This window comes from Ahaetulla prasina, chromosome 17 (assembly GCF_028640845.1).
Source record: "Ahaetulla prasina isolate Xishuangbanna chromosome 17, ASM2864084v1, whole genome shotgun sequence".
In the NCBI taxonomy this organism is placed as follows: Eukaryota; Metazoa; Chordata; class Lepidosauria; order Squamata; family Colubridae; genus Ahaetulla; species Ahaetulla prasina.
In genome coordinates this window covers 8,025,497-8,047,650 of record NC_080555.1, presented here as the reverse complement: position 1 = coordinate 8,047,650, position 22,154 = coordinate 8,025,497, and the positions used below count along the sequence as shown (strand labels likewise).

Below are 22,154 nucleotides of genomic sequence, written 5' to 3'. Positions count from 1 at the left end.
AAAGTGCTTCAGTATGGGACAAAACCCCTACCGCCCACCATGAAAGCTGGAATGCCCACTAGTGGGCGGTAGGGACCAGGTTGACTACCACTGAGCTATAGGATGGAAGGGCCTCCCAATGCTATGGAACTACAACTCCCAGCATCCCTCACTAGAGCTGCTGGGTATTGTTTACCTACAGCTGGAAGTTGTGCAACCATGTAATTCTGCAACCAGGGAGTTTCTTGGGATCTCCTATGCAGAGACACGTTTTTAACTACCTTAAAGCAGTGGCCCTCATCACCGAGCACCAGAAATAGAGGGAGACATCTAAGTGCATTTTACCGTGCTGGCTGGGGAATTCTGGGAGTTGAGATCCATGCCTCTTAACGTTACCAAGATTTGGAAACCCTGATATAAATCTGGCACACACACACATAGCCCTTTTTTTTTTTTTACAACAGCAAGTACTGCTGGTTGGGGAGTTCTGAGAGTTGAAGTCCGCAGGTCTTAAAGTTGCCAAGGAGATGGACATCCCTGCTCTAAAGCTTCCTGCTATCTTTGTAAGTTGAGAATCCCTCCATCCTTACAAAAAAAGAGAGATCCTCTGGTTAGACTCGGGCTAAAACCTTCCTGTCAACTCAGTCATTAACATATTATTATCAGAGTTGGAAGGGACCTTGTAAATCATCTAGTCCAACCCACCCTCTGCCCATTTCTGTAGACAAATGGCAGCCCAGTCTCTTCTTGAAAGCTTCCAGTGATGAAGCTCCCACAACCTCTGAAGGCAACTTCTGATCCATGGGTTGATTGTTCTCACTGTCAGAAAAATTCTCCTTATTTCCAGGTTGAATCTCTCCTTGTTGGGTTTCCATCCATTGTTCCTTGTCTGGTGCTTTGGAGAATAGCTTGACCCCCTTCCTCCTCTCTGTGGCAGCCCCTCAAATATTGGAAGATGCTCTCATGTCTCCCCTGGTCCTTTTCTTCACTAGACTAGCTTCAGTAGACTTATTTCAGATAAGTGGCCGTCCAAATTTCTTCTTAAAAAACTCCAGTGATGGAACACCCACAACTTCTGGTGGCAAGCAGTTCCACTGGTTAATAGAATTTTCTGCCGGGAAATGTCTTCTTATTTCCAGATTGAATCTCTCCTGGGTCAGTTTCCATCCATTGTTTCTTGTCTGGCCTTCAAAGGTGCTTTGGAAAACAGCTTGACCCCCTTCCTCCTCTCTGAGGAAGCCCCTCAAATATTGGAAGATCCTCTCCTGTCTTCCTTGGTCCTTCTCTTCACTAGACTAGCTAGACTCGCTTCAGTAGACTTATTTCAGATAAGTGGCTATCCAAATTTCTTCTCAAAAAACTCCAGTGATGGAGCACCTACCACTTCTGGTGGCAAGCAAATTCCACAATGGAATTTTCTGCCAGGGAATTCCTCCTTATTTCCAGGTTGAATCTCTCCTTGGTCAGTTTCCATCCATTGTCTCTTGTCTGGCCTTTGGAAAAACAGCTCTGGATTGATCGTGGTGATGCATGAAACGCAGGCGGTGTGGCTTTCCGCACAGCTCCAGCAGACGCTGCTGCGCCTCTGCCCAAAACCCATCGCCTGCACCCAACGTGCAGGAAGAAATCCACCACGGTGGTAGTGAGGCCGAGGGCTCGGCTCTTGAGGTTGAGTCACTAGGACATGTCAGGACAGGGCTGGGTTGGGCGAAAAAGCTCCCGTCTCCATGTGCTTTGCAGAGAAGGGAAAAGAAAGGTCAAGTCGCACCATGACCTGGGCCTCCGCTGGCCCGAGAAGCCAAACGGCCCTTCTGCTCAGCATCTTGCAGATTAGCCAGCTGTCTGGGAGAGAGGGAGGCCTGTCGCCAGAAAGAGGTTCAATAACTTTGGTGATCTACGACCCACCCACATCATCATCGGAGGGCAATTTTTCATTCTCAAATGCAGGCTGGCGAGGGAGGCACCCTCCTCCTCTCTTCCAGAACACTCTCCAGTCTTAAAATTATTTTAAATTTTTTGGCAAATTTGAATCAGTTTTTTAAGGGTTGTTTTAATTATTGTGTATGTTTCTGTTTGTATTTTATTTGCCTGTTCACCACCCTGAGTCCTTCGGGAGAAGGGCGGTATACAAATTAAAACATTATTATTATTATTATTATTATTATTATTATTATTATTATTATTATTATTATTATTATTATTATTATTATTATTATTATTTTTATTTTATTTTTTTTTAAAAGGTCCCGTGCACCACCAACCATTTGATGACAAATTTTGTCCCCCCCCAGGATTCACATGTAGCAAGCCCTAGATTAGGTTCTTATAACACAGATTTTTTTAATTTATTTATTTATTTGTCACAACATTATATACAGGAACATATATTGAAAGGAAACAATAGGACAGGAACGGTAGGCACTTTTGTGCGCTTATGCACCGCCCCTGATAGTCCTCTTAGGAATGGGGTGAGGTCAATGGTAGACAGTTTTTGGTTAAAGCTTTTAGGAGTTGGAGAGGAGACCACTGAGTCAGGTAGTGTATTCCAAGCATTAACAGCTCTGTTACTGAAGTTTGGATGCTTCAGAAAGTGACAGAAATCGGGCTGGGTTTGATTCTGTTGCCAGGTCATCCTTTCCAATCAGACGATAGGTTTGAATGCAGAGCAACAGAGTTTTGGAAGGGACCTTGGAGGTCTTCTAGTCCAACCCCCTTTGCTCAAGCTGTTCCAGACATATGGCTGTCCGATCTCTCCTTGAAAACCTCCAGCCTTTCTTTGTTTTAGAAAGAGTGACTCCGAGTTGAGGATAGTCACTGGGTTTTGCTAGCTCAGATAGAAGGTTAATTAGTTGTGTGAACCCAGCCTTTACGTCAATTATGTAGCCGGCTGCCTTTTTTTTTTTTTTTTAATACTGGAAAAACTTGTTTGGAAAGGTGGCAAAATATATGTATTTTTTTTCCCCAACTTAAAAAGAAGTGGCTGGATCATGATTGGGATCAGCCGACGTGGGATGGAAAGGCTTCAAATTTTACTCCTTATTCATTCACACCTGGATCGTTTGGCTCTGGACGGCATGCACAGACACAAACATAAACAAGTAAAGTAATAAAATGAATAAAACATCCTTCGCGGGAATTAAGATTTGCTTTTCTAATTCCTCGTTAAGGTAAGTAGCAGAGGAAATGAGAAAGGGTTGATTGTCTGTAAACTAAGCATGAACGACGGCTCATGCAATGCAACTCAGTTCTAAAGCCAGGTTAATAAAACAGTCATTGTGCTTACGTAGCATGGTACGCCCCATCAAATAAATAATATCACAACTGAGTAGTATAGCCTGAATTACACAACATGCTAGACCACACAGGAGCTGCTACCAGCTCCTAAACTTCGCACCCGAGCCCCTTTTAAATTCACGTTTTGTCCAATTAAGAGGAATTTTATTACCAATCAGGATCTTGTGTATTTATTCTAGCCTAATTTAAAAAATAAATAAATTAGAAGTTTAGTTACGCACCGGCACAAATTGCAGGCAGTCCTCGACTTACACCGGCAACTGAGCCCAAAAGTTCTGTCGCTAAGTGAGACATTTGTTAAACTGTTGAGTTTCGCCCCGTTTTACGGCCTTTCTTGCCACAGTGGTTAAGGGAATCACTACAGTTGTTAAGTTAATCACAAGTTTGTTACGTGAATCTGGCTCCCCTATTGCAGGGATCTCCAATCTTGGCAATTTTAAGACTTGTGGACTTTTAAAGCTGGCTGAGGAATTCTGGGAGTTGAAGTCCATAAGTCTTAAAAGTTGTCAAGGTTGGAGACCCCTGCCCTATTGAGTTGGCTGGTCACAAAGTCACAGAAAAGGATCACGTGACCCGCCCCCCCCAGGACACTGCAACGGTCATAAATATGAGCCAAGGGCCTGAATTTTAATGACATGACCGTGAGGTTGCTGCAACAGTTGTTAAGTGTGAAAAACGGTCGTTAAGTCGCTTTTTCAGTGCCGTGGTCTCATAGAATGGTCACTAAGCAAACTGTTGTTAAGCCGAGGAGCAGGGGTGAAATGATATAGGTTCGTACCGGTTTGGGCGAACCAGTAGTAACAAAAGCTACTGATTTGGGTGAACCGGTACTAAAAAAAAATGATACCAGTTCGTCGGAACCGGTATTTCCGACGATCAGCTGTGCCACGCGATTTATATTCGCTAGAAAGTAGGAAATCCTGCTTTCTAGCGAATCTAAATAGCACGGCACAGCTGTTCCCCCCCACGCTGTTCTACTTACCTGCTTAAGCCTCTTTTTTCCACGTGCAGCGTGCGTTTTGCGCACGCTGTGCCTGCGTGCGCGCACAGCGTGAATTTGGTGCGCAGAGTGCATCTGCACTCAGCGAACCGGTGTCAAACCTTGGAGGATTTCGGCATTCAGTGGTGGGTTGCTACGGGTTCGCCCCAGGTCGGGCGAACCTATAGCGGCGGCAGGACGCTCTGCCCACCCGTCTCTGCGCATGCGCAGAAGCATCGCACGTAACGAGTGAGCCAGTAGTGACGGGATTTGAATCCCACTACTGTCACCACTGCCGAGGAGTACCTGTATACTGTGAGATCTTTAAGGGAGATTATTACCTGGCTGCACCTCCTCCTCGGTGCCTCTCTAGCTTTTTAACCTTGGGCACGTCCCATGTTTACCCTTTGGCACAAAAAACACTAAATCCGACGGGAAGATGTAGCAACGCTCCGAACGCAAAGCCCCAAACACCTTCCTCTTGTTCCTATCCATCAGAAGCCAGGCTCCGAACATAAAAGGAAAATGCTGAACTAGAATAGATCAGCAAATTGTATTCTATTCATTTGGAGCTTAACCAGAACTCTGGGGTCCTTTCCCAGCAGACAGCCATGAGTGGGGAAGTCGGGGATTAGGCTGTGAATGGGAGCAAACGCTGGTTCTTATTTTGTACAGGTTTCGTATCTGCCGGCGGGCCACTGCCTATTTTTTCTTTGCAGTTCAATGACCTACTGGTCTCGGTGTTATGGATAAAATGAGCCTGCCACTCCGTACCCAGGGAGAAGCCTGTGTTAAAACACCAACCTCTACTTGCAAAACTTGTAAAAACTTTCTCCGGCACACATGCTCACAACTATTTGTACGTACAGAAAAGAAGTCCATTTGTTAGAACTGTCTTACGGAGATTCTCAGACATGATGGTTCTCAGAGGTGCTTTTTCAAAAGGTAACCGGGACTTTCTTTGTTTTTAGCACCTTTGGGGTTTGTTAAGAATGGTGTGGCTCCCTTCCGGGGTGAGGTCTTGGCATCTAAGACACTAAAATTTAACTCGGCTCCCCATTCCAGCACCCACCCACTCTTTTTACGACACCCAGGCAAAACTCCAAAGCAAGGCAACTTTTCCACCACCCTCTTCCTGCCCACCCCGAGACACCTTCAATCCCCATCACCACCACCCGGTTGTGGAATCACCTGGCACTTAATCCCCAACCTCGGTGATACAACAGACAATAATTGCCAAGGCATAAAACGCCTTTTCTAATTGCCAAGGCATAAAAGGCCTTTTCTTCGCTTGCTTGTCATAAACCCCACAGCTATTCTCCGACCCCACCTCTCCCTATCACCAAAAGGCATCTAGGTGGGAGGAAAGTTCAGAGTTTAGGATCAGGGCTGGAGGGGTGGGAGGGGGAGGGAAGGGGTTTATTTTAAGAGGGCTGGCTTTTATCAGTCTAACCCGATAAAATACTGCCCAGTCTCTTTTCCTGAAATGGATTGCAAGGCTGTCGAAAGTTTGAAAAGCCCTATTTTTTTATGCTGCCTCTTAATTAACTGGAGAAAAGAGGCTGCTGACTTGGGCAGAGGTTAAATGCAATCTAGGGCAGGAACCCCGGTCCTCGTTTTTTTTGGGGTGGGGGAGAAGGCAAGAAAGAAAGTTCTTTCATCAGTGGCACCCAGATTTTAGACCAAGTTTCAGACCTCTACAAAGACTCGTGGACTTCAGCTCCCAGAATTCCTGGTTAGGGAACTCTGGGAGTTGAAGCCCACAAGTGTTAAAGTTGCCAAGGTTGGAGACCCTTGTTTTAAGACAATATTCCTCCGAAAAACTAGGCGGGTGCCAATTTTCCTGCACCAAAGGAAAGGTGAGGTTTTTTTAAAGCGTATTTTCTCCTGGGGTTGCTCTGAGTGCTGCTTTTCCTGTTCTTAAAAAGAGTCTTAAAAGCATTTTTCTCCCCCTATTTTACATTCAAGGTCAGTTCAAGTGTCATCTCTGCAAACATTGAATTATCAGTTGGGAAAGGCAGACGGCAAGCGGGAGGCTCAATTTTAAACTGGTCGGGGTTTTTTGTTTTGTTTTTTTCCCCTAAAGGGACATGTTGGGACCACGTAGCCCCATCAGTTGCCCTAGTGGGACAATTCTAAAGGATGCTTAGATGAGGGGAATGGGGGAGTGGGGGAAGGGTCGCTGTGTGAATGAAGGCAGGGGAAGAGGAGACGAAGGTGATGGTTTACGATGACTGTTCATCGCCACACTGATTGCCAACGAATCAGGGTTAAGGTAAGGCACAGCCAACCTGGAAACCGAGATAGTAGCTGTGAGTCACCCTCCCACATATCTGGGTGCTTGTCTTTCTCTCTCTCTCTCTCTCTCTCTCGGTGTCCTCTTTGCTTTCCTGTCCTTCAGAAGAAGTGGGGCACAGGACCACCCACCCACCCACCCCAGGCCTCCAAAAACCGAAGCTCCAAGTTTGGCTTTGCCCCTTGCAAATCCAGCCTGTGTATCCCGAGCTAATTCCTGGCAGCACCTTACGGATTAAGGTCTTTCCTAAACCTGCCCCTTAGGCAGAGGAAAGGGAGATTTAAGGATTTAAGGTTCCTCGAGAGGACGCCGTGACCCCTTCGTGGTGCACCCATTTCACTCACACACCCCACACTCACCGCAATTTTTTCCCCCTTCCCTACCTTGAAGTTGCTTGAACCTGCCTTCCAGGACGTTAGCGTACTGCACCGCGTTGATAAAAGCTGCAGGGGACAGCTCAGGGGTTGGAGAAGGTCCCTGGATCACCTCCATCAAATCTGTCTCGGTCTGGTACATCGTGCCCGGCTACGGTACTCCTCCTACCCCCGGTTGGGAGCACCGAATGCCTGCCTGCCCGCCTCTTCCCACTTCCCAGGGGTGGCGGAAGGCTACCCAACCAACTGCCAAACCAACCACAGCTGGGCCCAGGTAGAACGAAGCAAGCAAAGGAAAGCTTTCCGGGCGGGCGGGCGGGCGAGCAGCACCTTGGTACAACTGGAACACTTCAAAGGGAGTTTGCTTACCCCCTCCCAGGGAGGGAGGGAAAAGGGGAGGCTCAGGGAAATTTACATAAAAACAGGTTGGGCTGCTCTGAATGGCAGAGGGGTGTGTGTGTGTGTGTGTGTGTGTTGAGCTTGGGCAGACATGAAAGGGGGAAATTCGGCTGGCGATCACACACAGAAACACAGGGCACAGTTAAGCAGCCTGAAACTTGCAAATTTAGTTTGTGTCCTCAGCTGCAGACCAGGGTTCAAGGACTACTGCTGGGTGACAGCAAAAATGACCGGCAATGGTTTTGTTTCCCAGCTCTGGGTTAGTTTCCAGATAGATCCTTCTGAAACTTCCTTCTTTTCTCCGCTCCTGACTTGAGATGGGGGTATGATGGTCCCTCTTTAATACGACAGGCTTTTTTTGGGGGGGGGGAGGAATGCATCACGTTTAAAAGCATTTGACTCTAAAGCAATGTTTACATGCGCTTCCTAAAACATCCGTTTTTTTTTTTCCGAATTTGCATCATACACCGAACTCTAAAACGAATGAAACGGTTTGGATTTGCACAACAGGGAGACCCGTTTAAAAAAACAAACAAACAAACACTAAACTTGAAAGCTATTTCAAGCTTTAAACGATGCGTAAATCCATCCATAAGATCTGATTCACAAAGCCTTTTATCAGCCCCACAAAGCTGGGGGGTTTTTTTCCCCCCTTATCTGTAAAGTGGGCATAATCAATCATCCAGAGCTTAGTCCAGAGCTTAGTGCCGTTACAGTGTAAAATTGATGCTGAATAGCGCGGTAACTCCGTTTCGCAGGCAAGCAAGCAAGCACGAAGTCCTAGATAGAATATTAAGAACGATGGATAAATACTTAATTTTTTTTTTAAAAAAAAATATGTCCAGAATGTTTCGGAAGCAGATGAATGTAACGGCTCTTCGGTTTTAAGAAACGTGACTTTGGATTAACCCTGTAGGCATCATCCGGCCAAAGAAATGCAAGAGGCGGGCGATGAACAGATGAGCTCAGCCAGCAGCCCGGGCCCAAACAATGAAAGATTTACATCCCTTTGTCTGACCACGAAGCCCCAGCTTGTGTGGCTTTAGAGACAAAATGACTGCCCCTGAAGAGTGTTTCTCCACATTGATTTCTAAAGATAAATCAACCCAGCATCATCCAGTAAAAACCCATCTGCAGTTTTCCTATGTAAGTTTTTTGAATCACGCCGAAGTCCCCTTTAAGGCCAGGAGTTTAGTGAGCGAGAGATAAAAAGAGGTCATTTGTTCCGAGATGTGTTTTGATACCTAGGGGGGGGCTGCCACCAAGAAGAGGGGAGGGGGGCCAGTCGACCTGTTCCCCAAAGCACCAAAAGGGCAGGACGAGAAGCAACAACGGATGGAAACTAACCAAGGAGGGAAGCAACCTGGAACTAAGGAGAAATTTCCTGACTGGGAGAACGATTAACCAGTGGAACGGCTTGCCACCAGAAGTTGTGGGTGCTCCATCACTGGAGGTTTTTTACAAAAGGATTAAAAGGTCAAGGTTCCCCTCGTACATATTGTGCTAGTCGTTCCCGACTCTAGGGGGCGGTGCTCATCTCGGTTTCAAAGCCGAAGAGCCAGCGCTGTCCGAAGACGTCTCCGTGGTCACGTGGCCGGCATGACTCAACGCCAAAGGCGCACGGAACGCTGTTCTCTTCTCACCAAAGGTGGTCCCTATTTTTTCTACTGGCATTTTTACGTGCTTTCGAAACTGCTAGGTTGGCAGAAGCTGGGACAAGTCACGGGAGCTCACCCCGTTACACGGCAGCACTAGGGATTCGAACCGCCGAGCTGCCGACCTTTCGATCGACAAGCTCAACGTCCTAGCCCCTGAGCCACCGCGTCCCTCTACAAAAGGATTAGGCGACCATTTTTCTGAAATAGTATAGACTAGAGTCTCCTGCTTGAGCGGGGGGCTGGACTAGAAGCATCAAAAATTTTAGCAAGGGGTTCTCTTCCCCGTTGATGGGTGGGCGTGGTGGTTGTGGCCTAGTCAGCCCCCTGCACCATGGCGGGGGGGGGGGCTTTTTGCCCTCCCTGGGCTTCAGAAGCTTTTTTTGAGCCTCCGGGAGGGCAAAAATGTCCTCCCCAGGCTCCGGAGGCCTCCTGGAGGCCGGAAATAGGGCCGTTTCCGGCCTTCCTGAACTTCTGGTAGGCTGGTTTTTCGCCATCCCCAGGGCTCCGGGCACGCCCTGCACTTATCTGCATCCAAAATGGGCCACGTGGGGACTCCTGGGAGGAAAGGGGTAAGCGGGGCCAGCCAGGAATGGGATTTGGGGGTACTTCGAACTGCACAGAATCTTCGCTAGAGGTTCTCCCGAACCCCCAGCAGCCCTCCAAGGTCCCTTCCACCTCTATTTAGACTGGATCCTATTCTCCAAACTGAAGGCAGAACAAGAAGCAGTGGATGAAAACAAATCACAGGAGAGAAGCCACCTCGAACTAAAGGAGGAATTTCCCGACAGCGAGAACACTTAAATCAGTGGAAAGGGCTTATCTCCAAAAGTTGAAGGTGCTCCATCACTGGAGATTGGACAGCCATTTGTCTGAAACAGTATAAGGTCTTCTGCCTGAGCAGAATCTACCTTCCAACTCTATTATTCTGTTGAATTCAGAATAGAATAGAATAGAATTTTATTGGCCAAGTGTGATTGGACACACAAGGAATTTGTCTTGGTGCATATGCTCTCAGTGTACATAAAAGAAAAGATACGTTCATCAAGGTGCAACATTTACAACACAATTGATGGTCAATATATCAATATAAATCATAAGGATTGCCAGCAACAAGTTACAGTCATACAGTCATAAGTGGAAAGAGATTGGTGATGGGAACGATGAGAAGATTAATAGTAGTGCAGATTCAGTAAACAGTCTGACAGTGTTGAGGGAATTATTTGTTTAGCAGAGTGATGGCCTTCGGGAAAAAACTGTTCTTGTGTCTAGTTGTTCTGGTGTGCAGTGCTCTATAGCGTCGTTTTGAGGGTAGGAGTTGAAACAGTTTATGTCCAGGATGCGAGGGATCCAAAGAGTGCCAAAGGTGCGCGTGTGTGTGTGCTTGTGTGTTTGTCTCGATAGCAGTCTTCCAATATTTGAGGGGTTGCCACAGAGAAGAGGGACTCAACTTACATTTCAAAGCATCGGAAGGAAGGACAAGAAGCAACGGATGGAAACTAATCAAGGAAAGAAGCAACCTGGGACGAACGGGGAAATTTCCTGACAGTGAGAACAATTAACCAGTGGAAGGTCTTCCCTCGGGAAGTTGTGGGTGCTCCATCACTGGAGTTTTTTTACGAAAAGATTGGACAGCCATTGGTCTGAAATGGTATAGGATCCCTTGCTCGAGCAGGGGGTTGGACTAGAAGGCCTCCAAGGTCCCTCCCAACTCTGTTATTCTGTCGTGTTCCGGTGATCTGGGAGATACCTCGCCAAGGATCGCTCACTAGGGTTAGTTCCACAGCTACGTTTTCACATCTTCAGCACACAGGGAGTTGCTGACTTACTACAACCGCTATCTTTCGGGGCTAGAATTTCCATAGCTAAGCAAGGCGGCTGCTAAATGAATTGTCGCTAACTGATCAAACTGCTTCACAACGGCGGCAAGAAAGGTCGTGAAATAGGGCCTCTGGTGGCTCAGACTGCTAAGACAGTCTGTTATTAACAGCAGCTGCTTGCAATTACTGCAGGTTCAAGCCCCACCAGGCCCAAGGTTGATTCAGCCTTCCATCCTTTATAAGGTAGATAAAATGAGGACCCAGATTGTTGGGGGCAATAAAAGTTGACTTTGTATATAATATACAAATGGATGAAGACTATTGCTTGACATAGTGTAAGCCGCCCTGAGTCTTCGGAGAAGGGCGGGATATAAATGCAAATAATAATAAAAAAAATGGGGCAAAACCAGGGGTGGGCTTCAAAAATTTTAGCAAGCCGTTCTCTGCCCTGTTGCTGGGTGGGCGTGGCCATGTCAGCCTTCTACACCACGCGCGCCCTGCACTTACCTGCATCCAAAACGGGCCAGGTGGGTACCCCTGAGAGGGGCAGGGTGGGGTGGGAAGGGCCAGCCGGGAGTGGCATTTGGGGGTTCTCTAAACTGCACAGAATCTTAGCTACAGGTTCTCCTGAACCCTTGCAAACCAGTGGTGGGTTTCAAATTTTTTTACTACCAGTTCTGTGGGTGTGGCTTGGTGGGTGTGACGTGGCTTGCTGGGCGTGGCTTGCTGGGCACGGCAGGGGAAGGATACTGCAAAATCCCCATTTCCTCCCGATCAGCTGGGACTCGGGAAGCAGAGAATAGATAGGGGCCTCTGGTGGCTCAGCAGACTAAGCCTGTCTGTTATTAACACAGCTGCTTACAATTACTGCAAGTTCAAGTCCCACCAGGCCCAAGGTTGACTCAGCCTTCCATCCTTTATAAGGTAGGTAAAATGAGGACCCAGATTGTTGGGGGGGCAATAAGTTGACTTTGTATATAATATACAAATGGATGAGACTATTGCTTAACACAATGTAAGCAGCCCTGAGTCTTTGGAGAAGGGCGGGATATAAATTCAAATAATAATAAAAAAAATGGGGCAAAACCAGGGGTGGGCTTCAAAAATTTTAGCAAGCCGTTCTCTGCCCTGTTGCTGGGTGGGCGTGGCCATGTCAGCCTTCTACACCACGCGCGCCCTGCACTTACCTGCATCCAAAACGGGCCAGGTGGGTACCCTGAGAGGGCAGGGTGGGGTGGGAAGGCCAGCCGGGAGTGGCATTTGGGGTTCTCTAAACTGCACAGAATCTTAGCTACAGGTTCTCCTGAACCCTTGCAAACCAGTGGTGGGTTTCAAATTTTTTTACTACCAGTTCTGTGGGTGTGGCTTGGTGGGTGTGACGTGGCTTGCTGGGCGTGGCTTGCTGGGCACGGCAGGGGAAGGATACTGCAAAATCCCCATTTCCTCCCGATCAGCTGGGACTCGGGAAGCAGAGAATAGATAGGGGCCTCTGGTGGCTCAGCAGACTAAGCCTGTCTGTTATTAACACAGCTGCTTACAATTACTGCAAGTTCAAGTCCCACCAGGCCCAAGGTTGACTCAGCCTTCCATCCTTTATAAGGTAGGTAAAATGAGGACCCAGATTGTTGGGGGGGCAATAAGTTGACTTTGTATATAATATACAAATGGATGAGACTATTGCTTAACACAATGTAAGCCGCCCTGAGTCTTTGGAGAAGGGCGGGATATAAATTTTTTTTTAAAAGGGTGGGGCCTGTCAGAATTTTTACTACCGGTTCTCTGAACTACTCGAAATTTCCGCTAGCGCTTCTCCAGAACTGATCAGCACCTCTGCTACAAACCCCCAGCAGCCCACCCCTGGGCAAAACCCCACTTAACAAATGCTTGGCTTAGCAACCAAAATTCTGGGCCCAACTGTGGCCGTAAGTCGAGGATATCCGTGTATAAGAAACATCCATTTTGTCCTTCCAAGGAGGAATCGCCTCCCCACTGCAATGCAGAGGTTGCAAACTGCCGGGTTACCCCTTCCTTCTCTACACCTGCTTCTAGAATTCCCTGCCTGCCTGCCCACACACCCCGCCCTGCTGGCTATCACCCTAAGCTGTCATTAAGTGGCTGTTTACTGCCCTTCCCCAGACTGGCTCTCTTGCAATCTTCTCTTGCCATCCCCCCACCGACCCGATTGCAGAAGGGATGCAATAGAGATGCAATAAGAGAGGAACTTGTTGCTCGGTCTTCTTCGGCTCCGAGAACGCGTGAGATTGCTCAAGACCCAGACCGTGTTTGCTTGCGAACAAATAAACACTCTTGGAACCTGTCTCAAGGTTGTCGCGTGATGTCCTTGGCTTCTGTCTTGGCCATCTTCTCTGTTTGCTGGCTTTTTTTGGGGGGGGATGGGATGGGTGAGTGGGTGGGAAGGACATGAATCTTTTCTTACCAAGACAAGATAATCGACTCACAAGGGAGCCCAAAATTTTTGTGGCTAACTCAGACAGTTGTTTAAGTGAATTTTGCTCCATGTTACGCAGCTTTCTTGCTGTGGCTGTCGTTAAGTGAGATTAACTATGGGTAGTCCTCGGCTTTACAAGTTGGTTGTTAGTGACCGTTGGAAGTTACAACGGCCCTAAAGAACGTGACTTCGGACTTAACCATTTTTTCCACACTGATGAAATTTGCCGCATCCCCTTGGTCACCTGATCAGAATTCAGGCAACTGTCTTGGCCATTGGCAACTGACTCACATTTACGACGGTCGCAGTGTCCTGGAACCCCTTTTGCGACCTTCCAACAAGCCAAATCAATGGGGAAGCCAGATTCACTTAATTACCGAGTTACTTAACGTATCAACTGCAGTGATTCACTTAACAACTGAGACAAGGAAGGTCGTACAATGGGGCAAGACTCACTTAACAAAGTTCTCGCTTAGCGACAGAAATTTTGGGCTCCATTGTGGTTGTAAGTCAAGGACTACTTGTAAATGCAGAGTTGCGTACAGAAGCTGTCCTCACTCCAGCATATACAGCTACGTTTTGGTGCATATAAAGGTAAAGGTTCCCCTCGCACAGATATGCTAGTCGTTCCTGACTCTAGGGGGCGCTGCTCATCTCCGTTTCAAAGCCGAAGAGCCAGCGCTGTCCGAAGAAGCCTCCGTGGTCATGTGGCTGGCATGACTCAACGCCAAAGGCGCATGGAACGCTATTACCTTCCCACCAAAGGCGGTCCCTATTTTTCTACTGGCATTTTTTTTTACCTGCTTTCGAACTGCTAGTTTGGCAGAAGCTGGGCGGCAGCACTAGGGATTCGAACCGCTGAACTGCTGACCTTTCCATCGACAAACTCAGCGTTTTAGCCACTGAGCCGCTGACTTTGGTTCATATACAGAATGCCTTTCCTTCAAAATCAAGCAGCAGAGCTATTCTTTTCCTTTCTCTTCCTCCCTTCCCTCCTCCCTTCCCTCCTTTCCTCCCTCCCTCTATTGTCTCCTCAGGCACCAAATTCAACCTCTACATCAGGGGTCTCCAACCTTGGCAACTTTAAGACTTGTGGACTTCAACTCCCAGAGTTCCTCAGCCAGCAAAGCAAAGCTGGCTGAGAAATTCTGGGAGCTGAAGTCCACAAGTCTTAAAAGTTGCCAAGGTTGGAGACCCCTGCTCTACATTCTTTAAGTAAAGACAGCTTTATTCTTGGTTCTCATTCTACCAATGCTGTGTAGGGAGGGTCCTAAATACAAAAATAATAAAAGTAATAACAGCCGTTACGTCACACCAGGCAGTCATAACAGCTTAACCACAGTCAGCTGAATAAGCCACAAATGGTTGGAATTTGCAAAACAGATTCAGCAATAGACCATCATTTGCAATTTTACGAGGCCTGCATTGTCAGAATCTGCTGAGCTAAAAGTAAATTAACCAAATAATGACTTAAGAGCATAGTGTGCGAACAAAAATGCATCTGTCTGAACATCAGTTCGGTTTGGTACCAGTTTGGTGCAGAGGAGGGGAAGGTGCTAGCCTAGAAACCAGGAAATGGTGAATTCTAGTCCCACTTCAGGCATGAAAGCCAACTGGGTGTCTTTGGGCCAGTCACTCTCTCTCAGCCCAACCTACCTCACAGGTTTGTTGTTGTGGGGGGAGAGAAGGAGGACAGAGTATTACGTATGTTCATCACCTTGACTTACTTATAAAGTATTAAAGGCAAGATTAAAATCTAATAAACAATAAATAAAGAGTTTTTAGCTTGTTGGAGCTGGCTTAGCGGGGCTCCTGCACTAAGTAGGGAACTGAGCTAGATAGAATAGAATAGAATAGAATAGAATAGAATAGAATAGAATAGAATAGAATAGAATAGAATAGAATAGAATAGAATAGAATTTTTATTGGCTAAGTGTGATCTTTAAATTTAAAGATTTTTTAAATTTGCGCAGGACTGGGTTAGTTTTTTAAATTTATGGGTTTTAATTGGGTTTTTATTATTTATTCTAAATTTTTAATTTCAGCCCAATTGAATAAGTTTTTTAATTGTATTTTAATTGTGTTTATATTGTAACATTATTGTGTATTTTATTTGGCTGTGAACCGCCCTGAGTCCTTCGGGAGAAGGGCGGTATAGAAATTTAAATAATAATAAATAAATAAATAAAGGAGCTCTCCCTTCATAACTCCCACAAGAATGCCATTCCAAGGAGCAGCTCCAATTTCCCAACCTCCTCCTGGTATATTGCAGTCCAAATATATGAGTACGACAGTTCGTTTAGTGACTGTTCGAAGTTATAACGGCATTGGGAAAAAAGCGACTGTTTTTCTCACTTAACAACCGTTGCCCTTAATCCCCTTGGCCATGTGATTAAATACAGATTCTTGGCAACTGACTCATATTTATGACGGTTGCAGTGTCCCTGGGGTCACGTGATCCTCTTTTGCAATCTTCTGACCAGGAAAGTCCACGTGGAAGCCAGATTCACTTAACAACCATGTTCCTTATCAACGGCAGAGATTCACTTAACAACGGTGACAAGAAGGGCTTTAAAATGGGGGGAAAATTCACTCAACAACTGTCTTGCTTAGCAACTAGCCTGTACCGTCATCTCTCTTCCTACCTGCTCACCTATAGGTCTCCCTATAGGGGGAATCCCACCCTCTATGTAGGATATGTAGGATCAGACTTTTCTATATGGACTCCTTAGGTTAGGGCAATAAACAATTATCAATTATCTGCAAGGGTGGGCCGCTGGGGGTTCGGGAGAACCTCTAGCTAAGGTTCTGTGCAGTTCGGAGAACCCCCAAATCCCACTCCTGGCTAGCCCCACCCACCCCACCCCACCCCTCCCCTCCCCGGAGTCTCAACATGGCCCATTTTGGATGCAGGTAAGTGCAGGGCCTTTGAACTCTGGTGCTGGAGAAGACTCCTCCTTGGACTGCAAGGCGAACAAACAAGTCAGTTCTAGAGGAGATCAACCCTGACTGCTCTTTAGAAGGCCGGATCCTGAAGATGAAACTGAAATACTTTGGCCACCTAATGAGAAAGAAGGACTCACTGGAGAAGAGCCTCATACTGGGAAAGATTGAGGGCAAAAGAAGAAGGGGACGACAGAGAACGAGGTGGCTGGATGGAGTCACTGAAGCAGTAGGCATGAGTTTAAATGGACTCCAGAGGATGGTAGAGGACAGGAAGGCCTGGAAGAATGTTGTCCATGGGGTTGCGATGGGTCGGACACGACTTCACAACTAACAACAACAAAAAGTGCAGGGCAAGCACAGAGGCTCAGGGAAGGCAAAAAACGGGCCTACCGGAAGTTCAGAGAGGCTGGAAACGGGCCTCCAGAGCCTAAGGAAAGCCTCCAGAGCCCAGGGAGGGCAAAAATGCACCCCCCTCAGAGTAGTGCAGGAGGCCGACTTGGCCATGCCTATCCAGCAACCGGGCAGAGAACCCCTTGCTAAAATTTCTGAAGCCCACCCATGATTATCTCCCCTTTCCAGACATAATAGAAAGGAACGAGGGAGACAGATGACTCCATCAGCAAGCTCGCCCAAATGGAGAGCAAAGGGCAGCGGTGACAAACAAGATAAAAGCTGACTCTTGAAGCCAGCGAGAACAAACTCCCGTTAATGCCCTCAGTTTCTCTCAGGTAAGGCTGATCCAGGTGGAACAGAATTGCAGATGGAGCCAAGCAGTGGGTGGATGCAACCGGTTTAACAGTCGTTTCTGGGAGCGCGCGCTTCATGCACGCTTTGCGCTCGCGCACACCTAACGCACTTGCGCGCAGCGTTCAAAACACAGGAGTTTGAAGCTCAGCTGCTTACCTTCTCAGGCAGCCCTGGTAAGTGGAAACAGAGGCGGCACAGAAATCAGCTGAGCCACAAAGAAGAAAATACAGGACAAGATAGGGCTGACTAGCTGATCGCTGGTACTACCGGTTTGCCTAAACCGGGCTGAACCGGCTGAATCCCACCCCCTGGATCCAGGAAAGCCAAATGGATCCCACAGTTTGGGTTCCCTTAATACAGGTAGTCCTCAAATGACAACAGTTCCTTCAGGAACCCTTCGAAGGACCAGTGGTGAAATTGATTTTTTTTTTTAACTACCAGTTCTGTTGGCATGGCTTGGTGGACATGGTGTGGCTTGGTGGGCAAGGCAGGGGAAGGATACTGCGAAATCTCCATTCCCACCCCACTCCAGGGGAAGGTTACTGCAAAATCCCCATTCCCTCCCCACTCCTGGAGGAAGAATACTGCAAAATCCCCACTCTATCCCCACTCCCGGGGGAAGGATACTGCAAAAGCCCCATTCCCACCCCACTCTGGGGCCAGCCTGAGGTGGTATTTGCCGCTTCTCCAAACTACTCAAAATTTCCGCTACTGGTTCTCCAGAACCTGTCAGAACCTGCTGGATTTTACCCCGGCTTAGGACCATTGTTCACACTTACGACTGTTGTGGCATCCCTATGGTCACGTGGTCAACTGACTCATATTTACGAAGGTTACTGCAGGGTCCCGAGGTCATGTGATTTCCCCTTCTGTGACCTTCTGGTGAGGAAAACCAACGAGGAAGCTGGATTCACTAAATAACTATGTTACTAACTTAACACCTGCAGTTATTCACTTAACAATCGTGGCAAGAAAACTCGTAAAATGGGGCAAAACTCACTTAACAACAGAAATTTTGGGCTCAATTGTGGTCCTAAGTTGAGGACTACCTGTACCTGGGCCACTAGCAAGCTGCATTCACGTTCAACTGGCTTATTTTCAACCTGGGTTATCTTCTGCAGTTTAGCATGTTGTATGAACCCACCCTGCTTGGTTAGTTTATGGTTAACTGTAGAGTATAAACCAGAAAATAAGAGTAATTCAGTAACCACATTAAGAATGCTGTGCAAATCCAGAAATTAAATGCTAAGCTGCAACAGAGATTTGGGGTTAAGCTTAGCATGTTAGTCGAATTCAGCCAAGCGCGATTTGGTTTCGTCATTAATCTATTTCTCCATCTAGCTCCGGATTGTCTCTTCCAACAAAAATGCCACAGTTTAGTGTGCAACATGGGCCCGGCGTAGATAATACAGAGTTGGATGGAGAAACAAGAGTCATGGCTAATGAGTAAGCCACAGCTGGCTGAGTGTGCAGAAAATTGCTTAATGCAATGAACCCTTCTGGAATGCGAAGCACGCGTTCATCCCCTGTAACATTCCCAAATCGATTTCTTTTAAAATACCAAGCCTACAAAGTCAAGGGATTAGTCCTGGGAGCAGGAAGGTCACACACTCTGCACATGCTCTAACGCATGCAGTCCTAGGCTGCATTAACAGGGGGATAGAATCAAGGTCACGTGAAGTGTTAGTGCCACTTTATAAGGCCTTGGTAAGGCCACACTTGGAATCCTGCATCCAGTTTTGGTCCCCACGATATAAAAAAAGATGTGGAGATTCTAGCAAGAGGGAAGAGAAGAGCAACCAAGAGGATTAGGGGATCGGAGGCTGAAAGATATGAAGAACGGTTGCAGGAACTGGATATGTCTAGTTTAGTGAAAAGGAGGGCCCAGGGATGGCATAGTAGTGATATTCCAATATTTGAGGGGTTGCTACATAGAAGGTCAGCCTATTCTCCAAAGGACCTGAGGGCAGGACAAGAAGCAGTGGATGGAAACTAATCAAGGAGAGAACCAACCTAGGACTAAGGAGAAATTAGGGGTCCTTGTTGAGCGTTAAGCTTGCTTGTTTTCTTGGAGACGTTTCATTACCCAACGAGGTAACATCATCAGTGCTAGAAGAGAGTGGAGTTTATTGGGGGGGGGAGGAAGAGGATGAGGAAGGGGGGAGGAGGAGGAGAATTGTGGGGTCCTGGGTGCTCTCCGAGCTTGGTTATTTTCTTGCAGATGTTTCATGACCCAAACTAGGTAACATCACCAGTGCTAGCAGCACCCAGGACCCCACAGTCCTCCTCCTCCTCTTCCTCCCCACCCCCCATAAACTCCACTCTCTTCTAGCACTGATGAAGTTACCTCATTGGGTAATGAAACATCTGCAAGAAAACAACCAAGCTCAGAGAGCACCAAGGACCTCTCTTGTCAACCCTGAGCTACAAATATTCTCCTTTATTAAGGAGGAGGAGAAATTTCCTGACTTAAATCAGTGGAACAGCTTGCCTCCAAGAAGTTGTGGGTGCAATACCGATGGAGGCTTTTAAGGAAAGAATAGACAATCATTGTAGGGCAGAGATGGCAAACCTTTTCAGCAGCAAGTGCCCAAACTGGAACTTGCGTGCGTGCTGGAACGCTGGAAACCCAAAGACCAGGTGGCCGGCATATGTATGTCTGGTTTTTTTGTCGATTTTCTGGGCTGTTTTTGGGACCATTTTCATGTTTTTCAGGCCGTTTTCCAGTGCTCGCAAAGACCAGCTGGCCGGCGTGCATGTGTGTCAGGAAATTGTTATTTGCCTAGCTAGTTGGCCAGGCAATATATAAACTAAACTATGTATGTTTGTAGAAAGGCATGATATTGCTTTAAGGCTGTGCTGCATCATAGCAAGCATCCTGATTGGTTGAGCTCTGAAGCCAATGTATAAAAGGACTACTAAATTATGGCTTGTGGGGCATCTACAGGGACGCTACAGCATTGTAAGCTGATGACATGCTGCCACTGTATATTTGAGCTTTATGATCGTTGCTTGATCATGGCTAGTTACTGATTCCTCAAGATACTGACTGTTGTGTATTGAACTGTGTTTTGCCAAACTGAAAGAAGACCTTGTTTGTTGTGCAAGTCATCACCAATCTCTTTCCACTTATGACTGTATGACTAACTTTTTGTTGCTATCATTAAGGGTTAAATTGCAACCTATGACCATCATTTGTGTTGTAAATGTTGTACCTTTGATGAAGGTATTTTTTTTTCCTTTTATGTACGCTGAGAGCATATGCACCAAAACAAATTCCTTGTGTGTCCAATCACACATGGCCAATAAAATTCTATTCTATTCTATTTATATGTGTATGACCTGGAATTGTTTTTGGACTATGACTTTACCTTTTCCCTGAAAGCAAAGGAATATCAAACCCCAGTTTGTCTGCAAGTGACTGTTATTGTATACAACCAGTCTCAGTCGTTTTCATGCGTAGGGTACTCTGCTCAACAGTCTACAACCTTGGTTGCGATCCCAGATTACCCTTAAAAATGTGCATGCGGGAAACCAGAAAAACAGCTGGCAACAGTGCGCGTGCCCACAGAGAGGGCTCTGCGTGCCACCTCTGGCACGCGTGCCATAGGTTCGCCATCACGGGTATTAGGGTCTCCTGCCTGAACAGGGGTTGAACTAGAAGACCTCTAAAGCCCCTTCCAACCCCTTTATTCTGTTATGCCTTGACTTTATTCTGCCAAGCCTTAAAAAAAAAGGATGCTTGGAGAGGAAAACAAACAGCTGCCCTGCCCATCCCATACCTGCCAAAGCCTTGATGCGGGAGCGTTCAAAGAGCCGGGCTGAGCTGTTTTCGTTGTCCCAGTCTTCGTCAGCCACCTCCCAGCGGTTATTGATATCGTTGTACTGTTGCTGGATTTCCAAGCTGTCGTAATCTGTAGGGGAGAGTGTGCTGCTCATGGCTGTTTCAGCAGGAGGCAGTCTCTGCCTAGAGAGAAGAAAGGGGAGGGAGTCAGGCTTATTCCTTTCTTTCCTTTCTCCCGAACCGCAAATCGTTTTTTCATTTAATTGATTCGTTCAAAAGAAGAAAAGACTGAAGAGCTTAGCTTATGGTTATATGCAGAGGTAGCCATTGGGACGGATTCAAGGAAAACCACAATTTAATAAAAGTCTGGTTTGGCATGATTATCCAATCCTTCAGGTCTCGAGGGTTTCAATCTGGGACCCTCCAACAGAACAGAAAGAACAGAACAGAAAATAGAACAAGGAATGGAATGGAATGGAATAGAAATAGAAATAGAATAGGAACAGAATAGAATAAGGAATGGAGTGGAGTGGAGTGGAGTGGAGTGGAGTGGAGTGGAGTAGGGTAGGGTAGGGTAGGGTAGGGTAGGGTAGGGTAGGGTAGGGTAGGGTAGAGTAGAATAGAATAGAATAGAATAGAATAGAATAGAATAGAATAGAATAGAATAGAATAGAATAGAATAGAATAGAATAGAATAAGGAGTGGGGTGGGGTGGGGTGGGGTGGGGTGGGGTGGGGTAGAATAGAATAGAATAGAATAGAATAGAATAGAATAGAATAGAATAGAATAGAATAGAATAGAATAGAATAGAACAGAACAGAATTCTTTATTGGCCAAATGTTATTGGATCAGTGAAAATGATTAATTCGAGGGGGCAAAGTTTCTCAAGAAGATTAAACTCCAAGTCGGCAACACCGTTGTTTTAATTTAGGCACAACTTCACTAGACTTCGGTGCATGCCATATAAGCTAGCGTAGGACATCCTTTGTCATATCCATTTGTAAACCCGTATGTCAGCGTTCACATATATGTTCTATTAATTCCCTGTGGTATCCCCACATTACGAACTGCAACAAACATGGGCCTCTGGTGGCTCAACAGGCTAATGCAGTCTGTTATTAACAGCAGCTGCTTGCAATTATTGCAGGTTCAAGTCCCACCAGGCCCAAGGTTGACTCAGCCTTCCATCCTTTATAAGGTAGGTAAAATGAGGACCCAGATTGTTGGGGGCAATAAAGTTGACTTTGTATATAATATACAAATGGATGAAGACTATTGCTTGACATAGTGTAAGCCGCCCTGAGTCTTCGGAGAAGGGCGGGATATAAATGCAAATAAATAAATAAATAAATAAATAGAGGGGGGGGAGTCTTAATTCAAAAGTCCAAAACAAAGGGGGGGGGGGGAAAGTGGTCTTTGCCATCATTTTCTT

General features: G+C 46.6%; 1 protein-coding gene across 5 annotated transcripts in view; it reads right to left on the bottom strand.

The window, feature by feature from the left end:
* SPTBN2 (spectrin beta, non-erythrocytic 2) overlaps nucleotides 1-22,154 on the bottom strand; it is a 124,120-nt gene that overhangs the window by 76,797 nt on the left and 25,169 nt on the right. For 3 of the 5 annotated variants that reach the window (XM_058160116.1, XM_058160113.1, XM_058160114.1), the window contains exon 3: nucleotides 20,721-20,905. In XM_058160116.1, coding sequence (XP_058016099.1) covers nucleotides 20,721-20,905 — 185 coding nt within the window. Of the gene's footprint in view, nucleotides 1-6,931; nucleotides 7,254-20,709; nucleotides 20,906-22,154 lie in introns of those variants that run through there. The other 2 variants (XM_058160117.1, XM_058160115.1) reach the window with 2 other exon arrangements.